General features: G+C 39.1%; 1 protein-coding gene across 1 annotated transcript in view; it reads left to right on the forward strand.

Annotated features, from left to right (window-relative positions):
- Window positions 1–11036, forward strand: part of ANKRD17 (ankyrin repeat domain 17) — a 111962-nt gene extending 100926 nt beyond the window's left edge. The window contains exons 29-34 of the mRNA XM_036764975.1: window positions 2983–4634; window positions 6377–6574; window positions 7889–8137; window positions 8925–9103; window positions 9490–9654; window positions 10408–11036. Of these exons, the coding sequence (XP_036620870.1) occupies window positions 2983–4634; window positions 6377–6574; window positions 7889–8137; window positions 8925–9103; window positions 9490–9654; window positions 10408–10467 (2503 nt within the window). The 3' untranslated portion in view covers window positions 10468–11036. The remainder of the gene's footprint in view (window positions 1–2982; window positions 4635–6376; window positions 6575–7888; window positions 8138–8924; window positions 9104–9489; window positions 9655–10407) is intronic.
- Window positions 11037–12719: the final 1683 nt, after the last annotated feature.

The raw sequence follows: 12719 nt of genomic DNA on the forward strand, positions 1-12719 counted from the left end.
TATTCTGTTTCAAAGACATTATGCTTTTGCTTGAAACAGGCTAGTCTATACCTTCTGCACTTTTCCATACCTGCTTCTCCCCTCCTACCACTGTTACTACCCCACCCTGTAAAACAACAACGAAACAACAAACCCACCTAAAAATAAAAAATACACCTTTAAGAATGTTCTCTTTTTCTCTTATCCAAATATTTCATTCAAAATGTAGAGGAAAACATACTTTTTTCAGGTTATTTTTACATTTGTACATAAATAATTTATTTCATTTATAATTTATTTCATTTATAATATACATTTTTCTGCAGTGATCTGCTTAGGATATAAACCTAGTGGTAGAATTGCTGTGTCAAAGTATATAAGCACATCTTTTAAACATTTTGCTAATTTGATAAGTAAAAGGTCATACCTCAGAGTTGTTTTAATTTACATTTCTTTGATTCTTACCAATTTTATTACCACATGCTTTCATTGGTATTTAATGTTTTTATATATTCATTCTGCATCATCCAATTTAGAGCAGACCTCTTAGCCAGTTCCCATCTCTGTCTCAGTGAATAGATTCATCATTGATGTATCCTCTTGATTAATAGAATTTTTTCTGTAGTGCTGCAAAACTTCTGAATTCAATCCATTGATTAACAAGCCTTGATTAAGTTCCTACTATGTGCTGGGCACTTTTTTAAGCACGAGAATGCAAAGTAAAGCAGAATCATGCTCCCTGCCCTACTGGAATTTACATTCACTTAGGAAAGGAGATAACATGGTATATGCAGAATTATTAGAAGGTAACCTCATAAAGTCTCTATTTTCTGGGACTATTGGGAAAAAGGCTTCCTTCATAAAGGTGATATTTTTTGCATAGCCTTGAGGGATGCCAAAGATCCTAAGAGGCAGAAAAATCACTTTGTAAGCTGTGTGAAGGGTGGTTCAGTGTGGGGAGAGACCTGAGGGAGATAGTTGAAATAAAATGCTATTTCAGTAGGCCATGGGAGAGATGGAAAGAGTTTACCCTGTGGTAGTGAGTAGAAAGAAGGGGGTGCATACTATGAAGGTTGAAAGGACAAAGTTTAGCAACTGATTGGATATGTAGGGTCAATGAGAATGAGGTATCAAGGATAACACTGAAGTTGGGAGTGTAGGTAGCTGGAAGTATGTCGGTGTCCTTAGTAGTGACAGAGAAATTCAGAAAAGTGGTGTGTTTGGGGGGGAAACATAATACATTCTTTTTTGACTGGTTGAATTTGAGATGCCTGCAGGATATACAGTTTGAAATGTCCAAGGGACAGTTGCTCATGAAGATAGACCAGGGAGGGTTGTGTGTGGGTGTCAGGGATCATTTTTGTAAAGATAATTGAATGCTTAGGAACTATGATATCAAGCGAGATGGTATTGAGAAAAAAGAGAACAAGGTTGAGGTAACACCTGCATTTATTTACATGGATAAAGTGCTAACAAAGGAGCATGAGAATGATCCGTTAAGATAGGTAAAAGGAGATCCCAGATAGAGCAGTATCCTGAAAACCCAGAGGACGGTGTCCAAAGTGAGAAGTTGCTCAACAGTGGTACTTGGTGCAGATTGATCAAGAGTAATTATGATTGGGGGAGAAAAGGGCCATTAGATTTGGCCACTAAGAGATCATTGGTGCTTTTAGAGAGAAAAGTTTCAACTGAATGATATCAGAGAGTTTAGAACAGATTGAGGAGAATAGAGGACAGTAGTGAGCAGGAGTGGTAGGGCCGCAGAGGCTTTCTTGAATAAGGAGACCTGGGCAGCAGGGAAAGAGAAACTGAAGATCAGAGAAGGTTGGGGTGAATCTGCCAGACCAGATGGGAAGGGCAGGAATCTAAGATGCACGTAGAAGGGTTTGCTATGTCAAGGAGAAGGTTCACTTTTTCATTTGAATTAGGTGTCAGTGGGATTTGAAATGAGGAGAACCTACTTTCTGCTGGATACCTTCAGAAGGGTTCCTATCATTCTCCCCGCCACCTTTCCCATGCTTGAGTTAAACCCAAACCAGAAATATACCTTCTAAGCTCCTTTGTAGAGGCCTCAGATATGTAGCAAGTGGAAACTTTTCAGATTTGAAACCCAGCAAATAGTCATCAACATTAAGAGATGATTGATCTGGTCACTTAATGTAAAGAAGAATTATTTCTTTCAAGCAAATGATTGTGCTTATGTAATCAGGTTGAGCACGAGTCACTTCCTGAGTCATAGAAAAACTTGACTTGGTTAAAGCTATTTGTGTAGGGACATACTGCCCCCCTCCTGGTTTTATCATCCTTCCTCACTGTGGACTTCACCAGATTCGACCAGCATTGTAGGGAACTGTCTAAGCCTATTTCTGTTAGTTCTTCTCTAGTGCTCACAGTTAATGTTACTTCAGCCTGTTTTTCTCAGGTGGACATCAGTCTTCCCCATTCTCTTAGCAAACTCCTGTCCAGTTAATCCCTGGACAGTCTCTTGCAAAACCACCGTTCTCTTTTCCTTCTATTTGTGAACCAAAAATATTTCTGGTCATGGTTAACAAGTAATAAGTAGTGTATGGATTAGGGTGGGAAACAATTTCATTCACTTTCATTGTAGTTTTTGTTGTTGTTAATGCATTGTTACATGCTTGTTTTCAGGTTTTTTTGTCTTTCCTCCTATTCCAGCAGCCTTAATGGACTGTGTAGCCCTCATTGGGAATCTACCCAGTATTTATAAAAATGTTTCCATGGGAAGATACATTCCAAGACTAATCCCACTTAAAAACTGAACTTTGCAGAATACTATCCATTGATAATTCTGTAGTAATACTGCACACCACACCACTACAGATTCGTTTATTTGTAGAACATTTCAGTGATAGAATTACCTTTTTGTTGGTTACTTTTTGGTGGCTTGATAGAACAGTGTTAGACCCTTCACTTTCTATCTGTAGAGATGAAGCTAATCAGAAACATGGGACCTAATTTTGCCTCTCTACTTCCTTGTAATAGGGGTGGCACAGAATCAACAAGGCAAGCAACACAGTTGATCAATGCTCTGATCAAGGATCCAGACAAAGAAATTGATGAGCTTATTCCAAAGAATCGTTTGAAAAGCTCCTCTGTGAATTCCAAAACTGGGTCTTCGGCCCCTGCCACGACTGCTGCTAACAGCTCCTTGATGGGCATTAAAATGACCACAGTGGCCCTGTCATCCGCCTCGCAGACCGCACCTGCCCTGGCCGTGCCCGCGCTCTCCTCTGCCTCCGCTCACAAAACCATTAAGAACCCTGTCAGCAATGTGAGACCGGGCTTCCCTGTCTCGCTGCCCATTGCCTACCCCCCACCCCAGTTTGCACACGCCCTGCTTGCAGCTCAGACTTTCCAGCAAATCCGCCCACCTAGGCTGCCCATGACCCACTTTGGAGGGACTTTCCCACCAGCGCAGTCCACTTGGGGTCCCTTTCCTGTCAGGCCTCTGAGCCCAGCCCGAGCTCCTAACTCGCCCAAGCCTCACGCGGTGCCTCGCCACAGCAGTCAGCAGCACAGCAGCGGTTCTCAGGTGAACCCCGCAGGTTCTTTCACGTCTGCTGCCGCAGTGACCACCAGTGCACCCACGTCGACGGGGCCCGGCACCTCCACAAATGGCAGCCCAAGCTCACCTTCAGTCAGAAGGCAGCTCTTTGTCACCGTGGTGAAGACCTCCAATGCCACCACAACCACAGTCACAACCACAGCCAGCAACAGCAGCACCGCACCCACCAACGCCACCTGTCCTCTACCTACTGCCAAAGAACACTACCCCCTGTCCTCCCCGTCCTCCCCGTCACCCCCGGCTCAGCCGGGAGGCATTTCTAGGAGTAGCCCTTCTGATTGTGTAGCATCCTCTCCAAACAAAGGGATCCCTTCCTGTGACCAGGAAGCTGGCAGTCCACCAGTGGTAGAAGCGACTGGCAGTCGACAACCAAATGGCGCTAGTTCTGTGGGGAGTTCTGCTGGGCATTCTGTTCCACAGCCGCCTCCTGGGGCTGCTGCTCCAGAACCACGACCGCCTCTGCCACCACCGCCACCGCCGTCTCAGGTTCCTCCACCCGAAGTGAGAATGACTGCACCCCCATTAGTAACGACGAGTTCTGCCCCAGTGGTATTGCCACCGACTGCCCCAGGGACCTACCCCATTCCTCAGGCACAGATGGGGTCTTCACAGCCTGCTCCCAAGATGGAACTGCCTGCCATCAGGCCTCCACCTCATGCCACAGCTCCAACTCACAAAAATCCAGTACCATTGCAGAATTCATCTGTTGCAGTCCTCAGTGTCAATCATATTAAGAGACCCCACAGTGTCCCCTCTTCTGTCCAGCTACCTTCGACCTTAAGTACACAAAGTGCTTCTCAGAATTCAGCACATCCAGCAAATAAATCCATGGCCCCCAATTTTAGTGCACCCTTACCATTTGGGCCCTTTAGCACATTGTTTGAAAACAGTCCCACTTCTGCCCATGCCTTCTGGGGAGGTTCTGTGGTTTCATCTCAGTCAACACCGGAATCCATGCTATCAGGAAAATCTTCCTATTTGCCAAATTCAGATCCCTTACATCAGTCTGACACTTCCAAAGCACCAGGCTTCCGACCACCATTGCAAAGGCCTGCTCCAAGTCCCTCAGGTGAGTTTGGTGTGGCATTCCCATGATGTGACAGCTGCTCTTGCTTTATGTTGGTAATGTTCCTTAGCTCTTGGGAAACCTTTGATTTCATAGTTGCTTACAACTTTTTGGATTGAGGTTTTATATTCATTGGAATTAGTGTATGTTGTATGTTGCTGTGGCATTTTACCCCCTTTATATGTCTTTGGCAGTCATATATTTTTTGGTCATTGTTTAGAGCTCTCTTGCATTTCTTAATGCTCCAGCTACAATTTCTCCTAATGTACATGTCAGTTGATTTTCTTTGCCAGGCTTTTATCCACCCTTTCTTCAAACAAAGGAGAAAATTGTTAGTGGCGGTTAATAAGTTAATGGCTCCAAATGCTGCTTTTATTTTCATTCAAAAGAATTAACGAAGGTTTTTTCCATTATAGTTTGCTTCTCACAAAAACTAATTTATTCCTGATTGATGGATTTTTGTTCTCAAAAACTGTGTTCCAATAACTGGTGGGACGTAGAGGATCTATCTGGTTGTCAGGCATTACTCTTGAACATGGGTGCTGGAAGCAACCAAAGCTGATCGTGTGGATGACATTGAGCACCAATGCATGTATGCATTTTGGATGAAATTTTCTTTGCCTTTCTCCCCACTTAGCACAGTGGTGGGACTTTGGAGAGGGAGAGTAGTTTTCTTCAAAGCTTAAGCAAAATGCATTGAGTGAGGACACATATTTTTACTTATGAAGTGAATGAAAATATCTTTTAAAAGATGTGAAAATGTAGCTGGTAAATCTTAAGTTCAGATGTTGTTATTAGTAAATTCTGACATGATAGCTAGATTTTTAAAAAATTATCTTTTGCCCATATGATAATAGGAATTTTTTTTAATTCAGTTTTAAAATAACTATAATTTTCTGCAACTTTATGAGTTCAGCTTTAATAAAAAAGGGTGAACAATTGGGACAGTAATTTAAAGATAATAGATTGAAATTTGGTGGAAGGAGCAAGTCTTGAAAGAGAACTGTGCTTCTTTATATGTTGAGGGAAGGGGAGGATTGTGAGAAGAGACAACAGTTATAGTAGGAAGGTGTTCCCACAAAGCTGCATGTAAAGTATCAGTGGTAGACTATCATAATAAATAGAGATTACATTTATACTGTAAATGCAGGCCAAAAGGTGAAGGAAAACATAAGGGAAAATCTAATAAAATCCAAAGTTATCTAAAAATTCAGTGTTTTAATTTTTAGTACTTTGGAAGCATCTGTAGTGATTTCACTTTCAAGATGGTTATTTTGACATTTTCATCTGATTTTTGCAATTTGTTTTGTTCCTCTGAAACCTTTGCTTGATTTTACCTGATAGTCTTAACTTCTGCCTTCAATTTTTATGTATTGCCCTGTGGAAGTAACTTGGCCATTTAATTTTAGAAAACTAAATTAATTCTTTTCTCTTTTGGGGGGGGAAGAGGAGGTAGTCAGGAGAATGTGATCTTAAAAATATTTTAGAACACTGAACTATTTTATTTTACATCCAGTACAACCGAAATAAAGTATAGAATTTTTTTTCTTGAAAATTAATGATTGTTTCCTTTTCCCTATAAATGGAAAAGAGACAAAGATAGGTTAAAGAAAATAAGGAATTGTTAAATGATCTGGAGTCATCATCTCAATTTGTTTTGTAGTCTTTTTAGCTTTAGGATTGTCTAATCATAACTGCACACGTTATCCAAGAATGATTTGGTATTTTGTAATTGTCTTCTTTAGGTATTGTCAATATAGACTCCCCTTATGCTTCTGTAACACCTTCCTCTACGCATTTGAGTAACTTTGCCTCAAACCTTTCTGGAGGGCAAATGTATGCACCTGGGGCACCCCTTGGAGGACCACCTACAGCTGCTAACTTTAACAGACAACATTTTTCCCCACTTAGTTTGTTGACTCCATGTTCATCAGCATCAAATGGTGAGTTATTTGTGCGTTAGAAGATAGATGAGAAGTCGAAAGCAATAGGATTCCATAAGAAAGGAAATTGTGAAAACGTTTCCTTTGGACGTCTCTTAAGTCTAATTATGTTTGTATTATAATGGTGCCATAATTTCATCCAGTATTAGTTTAATCTAGATTTTTAAGATATTATTTCTAAAGCCCTATAAAGCCAGCAGTATTTTCAAGAATACTACTTTGTTGTATGTACTGAAATACTGTGGAATTAGAAGAAATTCTAAAAAATGTCCCCTACTTGTTAAAAATGCTAAAAACAACTTGGGGTATTTTATAGCCCCAAATGCCACTATGGCACTTTTCATTTGAGATTTTTGGTTGATTCTTTTTTTTTGCAGTGTAGTTGTTTTACTTGTATAATTTATTTTCGTTATAACTGCAATTTGGGGTGTATTTCCAAGAACAACCAGTTGGACTTCTAGTTAGCCAATCATAATTTTTCCTGTTTAAGAACTGACATACTTATTACTTTTGTAATCTGAATTCTCTAAGAAAACCAAACTACTTATAGGATGTATAATCTAGTATTCTTTTAGTATGTATAATCAGCTGTTTTGTGATAGAGAAAGTAACTGTGCCAGAAACTGAGCTTGTTAAATTTCTATACAATAAGTAAATCTTGAAGGGCAGTGTGAAGGATAGAGGGCCATCTTCAGAAACCCAGCGTCCTGGACTTGGGGCTTGCACCTCTGTCATATTCTCCTGAGGCCTCACTTCCTCTCCTCTCTCTGAAGGTGCCTTGTCTTCATTGGCCAAGAGTGTTCCATGTAGCAGTAAAATTACTGGCTGTCCAGGTCCTGTCACTGAGTCAGTCCTAGCTTGTTGGTATTTTAGTTTCCTCCTAATATGAAAGTATTCATTGAGTTTTATCATGTTCTGTACTGTGTTTGAGTGTGTCCTTATTCTTTTTTTTTCATACTCATAAAGAGTGACATGGAGATTTGAACTGTATTTTAGATAGTGACATTTAGGTGTAAAAAATTTCAGATATTTAATGGTGTCATAATAAATTACACAAAAGAAAACTCGACTTCATAGTCACAAGAAAGACTTGAGCTTGCCTTGGCCTTGCCACTTAGTATGGAGTCCCTGCTTTCCTCTCTTTGCCTCTAATTACTCAGCTATAAAATAGGAAGAAAAACTTGAAAACTTCATGTAAATATTAGCAATTGGTTATGTCCATTGTAACATTATTTGTATTATCATGTATAATTTATGGCTTTAAAATGAGTAGGAGAAAAGAACACCTCATTTTTTTCAATAACTTTTCTGCAGATTCTCCTGCTCAGTCTGTATCCTCTGGAGTAAGAGCACCATCTCCTGCCCCATCAGCAGTATCTTTGGGGGCAGAGAAGGCCAGCAGTGTCTGTCAGGACAGAAAAGTTCCTGTTCCAATTGGGACAGAGCGCTCTGCCCGTATTAGACAAACTGGAACTTCCACTCCATCTGTTATTGGGAGTAACTTGGCCACCCCAGTAGGCCATAGTGGCATCTGGTCCTTTGAAGGGATAGGTGGCAATCAAGGTAGGAGGCTTTGTCTGTCTTAGCTTTGTGAAATGAAATGTCTCTGCATGAGTATAATCATGTAGTATTTTACCTTTCCTAAAATCTGTTTTTTACAAATCATATACTTTTTTTCTGACTTTATTACTTATTTGACACTACTTAAAGAATTGTTCTAAGCATTGTAATTGACATGGTAGTTTAAATAGCTATGTCTAAAGAGAACATGTTCTACTAAGGAATTCCAAATGTTCATTCCATTAGATCCTGAAGGCACATGAATAGTTTCCTCCATATATTAACTAACATATAAGCCTTCTTGATTTTTAGGCAAGCTTTCGCTATCTCTTGTTTCTACTGCTGATCAACATGTATTTAATACATACTACTTGTCTATGGCTACCTAGAACATGCACATACATGAAACCTGGGTCCTGCTCTTACCATGATAAGTCAAAATTTAATATTGAAAAAGGGCTGCGTAGAAATTTTTCATTATTTAAATAAACCCCACCTGCCTCATGATGTCATGGGGCTCTTGAGGCTTTGCTACTGGAGTGTTCTACAAAACTGGAAAGTTTGGCGGCGGTCTCAGCTGTGGACTACATCTCTTCCTCAAGCTGCTTCTCCATAGAGTTCAGGTGTTCAACACCAGAAGGGAGTTATGACTTCTTGGGCTGTGGCAAATCATGAAACTAAATGTGTCACATAGTTTGTTTTTTAAATCAGACATTTGAGCTTTTTATTGAGATTCTTTTTATATTGTTATGAGAATATTTATTTTTTGGCTCTCTGTTTTTTTTCTCAGACAAAGTAGACTGGTGTCATAGTGGAATGGGAAACCATATGATTCATAGGCCAATGTCTGATCCAGGAGTGTTTTCACAGCATCAAGCAATGGAGCGAGATAGTACAGGAATTGTAACTCCTTCTGGTACATTCCATCAGCATGTTCCTGCAGGATACATGGACTTTCCTAAAGTTGGGGTAATTTTCATTTAAGAGGGAGCAGCCACTTAATTTTTAATTGTTAAATTTAACCTTTTAGCACTTCTAACAGTGATTCTATGTGATGCATATTGGACAATTTTTTTCCATATCAATTGCCTAAAAAAAAAATTTATTCTTTTGGGTGACATGACACTTCATATTACTAAGTAATATATAAACTTCTGAGTTTATTGTGACAGTTTGTGATGGTCACATATATCTGGTGCTGAGGTGATAAAGTATGTGACTGTGAAATTCGTAGTACCCAGTTTACTTATAAAATTGAGAAGAACAAATTGATATCACAATTTGAACATGACTCTTGAGTATTTGTTATGGCCATGAACATGTCTAAATTTGCTTTCCCTTTTTTCCCCCCCAAGGGTATGCCCTTTTCTGTCTATGGGAATGCAATGATCCCTCCAGTAGCACCTATCCCAGATAGTGCTGGAGGGCCCATATTTAATGGTCCTCATGCTGCTGACCCCTCTTGGAACTCACTGATAAAGATGGTTTCAAACTCTACAGAAAATAATGGCCCTCAAACGGTAAGGTTGATAAGATAAAATAGGAAACAAACTTAATTAACCATGTGAATATTCTTGACAACATCTTCATGTATGCAAGTAGGACTTGATAGGAAGATAGGGAAAGAGGAAAGTGTCTGGTACATTAAAAGCAATGTATCCCCATTGAATAAAAATAAATATGTATTAGGTCACAATATGTGTATCCCCATTGAATAAAAATAAATATGTATTAGGTCACAATATGCACAAGAGAATTGTGTGCTCTTTCTGTAAAACATGTGTAGGTCCCCGGTAGGGGAAAGCCACTAGCAGTTGGAGGGGATGAAGAAAGGCTTCATGGAGATGGTAATGCACAAGCTGTATTTTGAAGCAAGAGAGAGATTTTGTGACGTGTATGAGGAGAAGGAACATTCCAGCCTTGGGTGGCCAGTGCAAAGGTTGGAGCTAGAAGCTGGAGGGTTATGGATGAGGCACAGAGGGGGCCCCTTTGGCAGCATCACCGAGTGAGATAGTTATCCCACATCCAAGGAGCCCAAGAAAATCGATTGATCGATGTTGGGTTGTAAAGGACCAGACAGGAGTTTGTTTTCTTAAAGGCAATAGGGAACCACTGGAGGTTATTAAGTAGAGAAGTAACAGCTGAAAATGACAGTAGAATGGTGGCAGGGGGTGAACTGGGGGGTGGGGGCAAGGTTGATGTTTCCTAAGGTGCTCAGAATACTTAATACTTTAGCATTTTCTAATTCCGTGTTACATACTTTAATCCCTCAGGTGTGGACTGGAACTTGGGCACCTCATCTGAACAGCGTACATATGAACCAGCTTGGCTGATTGGGATCAACTTGTTAGCCTGCAGATTCCTTTTCATTCAGAGGAAATCACAAGTGGCCGAAATAATTTTTATGTTCCCAAATCATTCTACTGATGTGCTTGACTGAAGTGTGTAGGCTTTTTGCAGAAGATCTTACTAACTGACCTTTTTTCTGTGAACATTTGTGACCGCCCATTCCCCACCACCCTACATTTCATCTTAGTTAGCATTCTTTCTTCTTTTCTTTTTTTCTTTCCTTCTCTCCCTTCACCCCAGTCCTGTCCCTGCCCTGCCCCTGGACATAACTTTCTGTTGAAGCTGTTCTTTGGCTGGTTGGTTTTAGTACTGTAAACTGCTTCTGAGCAAACACGGAAATTTAGCAAAATTATGTAAACTTGATCCTGAAGTTTTAGAATGGCAAATAAATGTACAATTGTTTACATAACAGAAATGGCTAAGCAGAAAGTAAATTTCAATATGTCAGTATAGAGGCTCTACTTTATGTAGACTTAAATTAATGTGAGATATGTACCTTCATATTCAGAAATCTGGATGTTTCCTTCATACATTAAACTATTAATAAGCATAACATTTCTACTTGTGTAATTTAAGTACAGTATAAAAGAATGGGAGAATGGGCATTATCAGTTCGTGTTTCCCCACATGAGCTTCCAAAAAAGCTAAACTTGTTTTATTTTGGGAATGGGAGAGGTTTGTAGCAAGGCACAGGCTAGAGAATAGTTCATTACTTTTACCTTACAAAAGTTTCCATGTTTCTTAAATCTTCTGCCACAACCTCCTCCATGCTCCTAGACTCCACCAGTCCTAGTAAGATCCCTTGGTGTGATTTTAGTCAATCATTCCTGCAGTGATTTCTATCCTTGTAGTTGGTACCACAAAGTGGCTTACCTCAAAGATCACATTTAGCTCCTTCCAATTTTAAAATGTTTTACATTTTCTGAGTGGAAAAAGACACTACAGACTACCAAGGAAGTTTTTCTTACTTGGTAGATCATAATGGAAAGTTTTGTAGTAAGAAATAGTTTAATGCACTGCTTATTTTAGTTAACTTTCAGTCTCATCTATCCTAAGTTTATCCTAAAAATTTCAATTTTGTGGAAAGTGTTAAACACTATTAAAGATGCTTTGTTCTGATTGCCAGTGCACACTCTGTGACAGTAGGACCTGCCAGCTCATGCTAAGTATAAAGGGCATTGTGAACTTGAGGTTTAGCCAACTAATGTTGCACACAAATCCTCAGATTCTAGTTTAAAACATGTACTATATACTGTTTAAATTCCATCCATTTGACACAGCAAGGTGTAGTCTTGTACCTAATAAGGACTCAAGTTGTACATTGTCAGTCTCTATTGCTGAAAAGTAATACGGCAAAATGGGGAGGAACAAAGTTAAATAATATATATCTCAATTTGTCCATTAATTACACTCTGGTGAACAAAATGACTAACCAAATCTGACACATCATCCTAATTTAAATGAATTAATGTAGTTCCTTGCTGTTAATAAAGTGATTTATCTACTGTGGTAGCCAGAGCAAGAAGGGAGTCGGGGGGAAAGATGATTTTATAAATGGGAGCATTCATTCGTTTAATTATTATAATGTGTCCAGTAGTTTATGAATAATAATTTCTCTTTTTCTGCATTTCAGTTATTGCCTTAAAGCACATATTTTTTTTCCAGCTGTCTTGTGATTATAACATCAAAAATTTAAGGAAGAAATGAATCAAAATGCCCTACAGCTATTAATTAACTTAAATTTTAGCACTTTAATGTGAGTGGGGAACGAATGCCAATTTTGAAGTGTTTCTTGTGTCCTTTGCCACTATCTTAACAATTTTACGCTTAATGGCCTTTCCTGTACTATAACTAGGATTATTTTCTATGTTAAATAATCCTAAGATATAGATACAACCCAATATTTATTTATTACAGAAATTGTACTTTGGGGTCCAACAAAACTGACTTACTGAGAATGTGTGATTTCTTACCAAAAAAAAAAAATCTGTATTTTTTTTTTAACTTGAAGTCAGAACTTCTTACAAGGGGGATGTAAGTTGGAATGCCCCATGTTTAGTTTGTCGATCAGGCTTGTTAAATATTATACCATGATTTTTAGTCTGTACTAGGAACATTTTTCAGGTACATTTTTTATATTTTAAATGTAATGCCTTTTATTTGACAAATAAAAGAAGGAACATAACCTTTTGAGACCATGTAGGTCTTTTTTGTTCCCCTTTTTAAAGAGAGCTTC

The sequence above is a fragment of the Trichosurus vulpecula genome, chromosome 6 (assembly GCF_011100635.1).
Source record: "Trichosurus vulpecula isolate mTriVul1 chromosome 6, mTriVul1.pri, whole genome shotgun sequence".
Lineage (NCBI taxonomy): Eukaryota > Metazoa > Chordata > Mammalia > Diprotodontia > Phalangeridae > Trichosurus > Trichosurus vulpecula.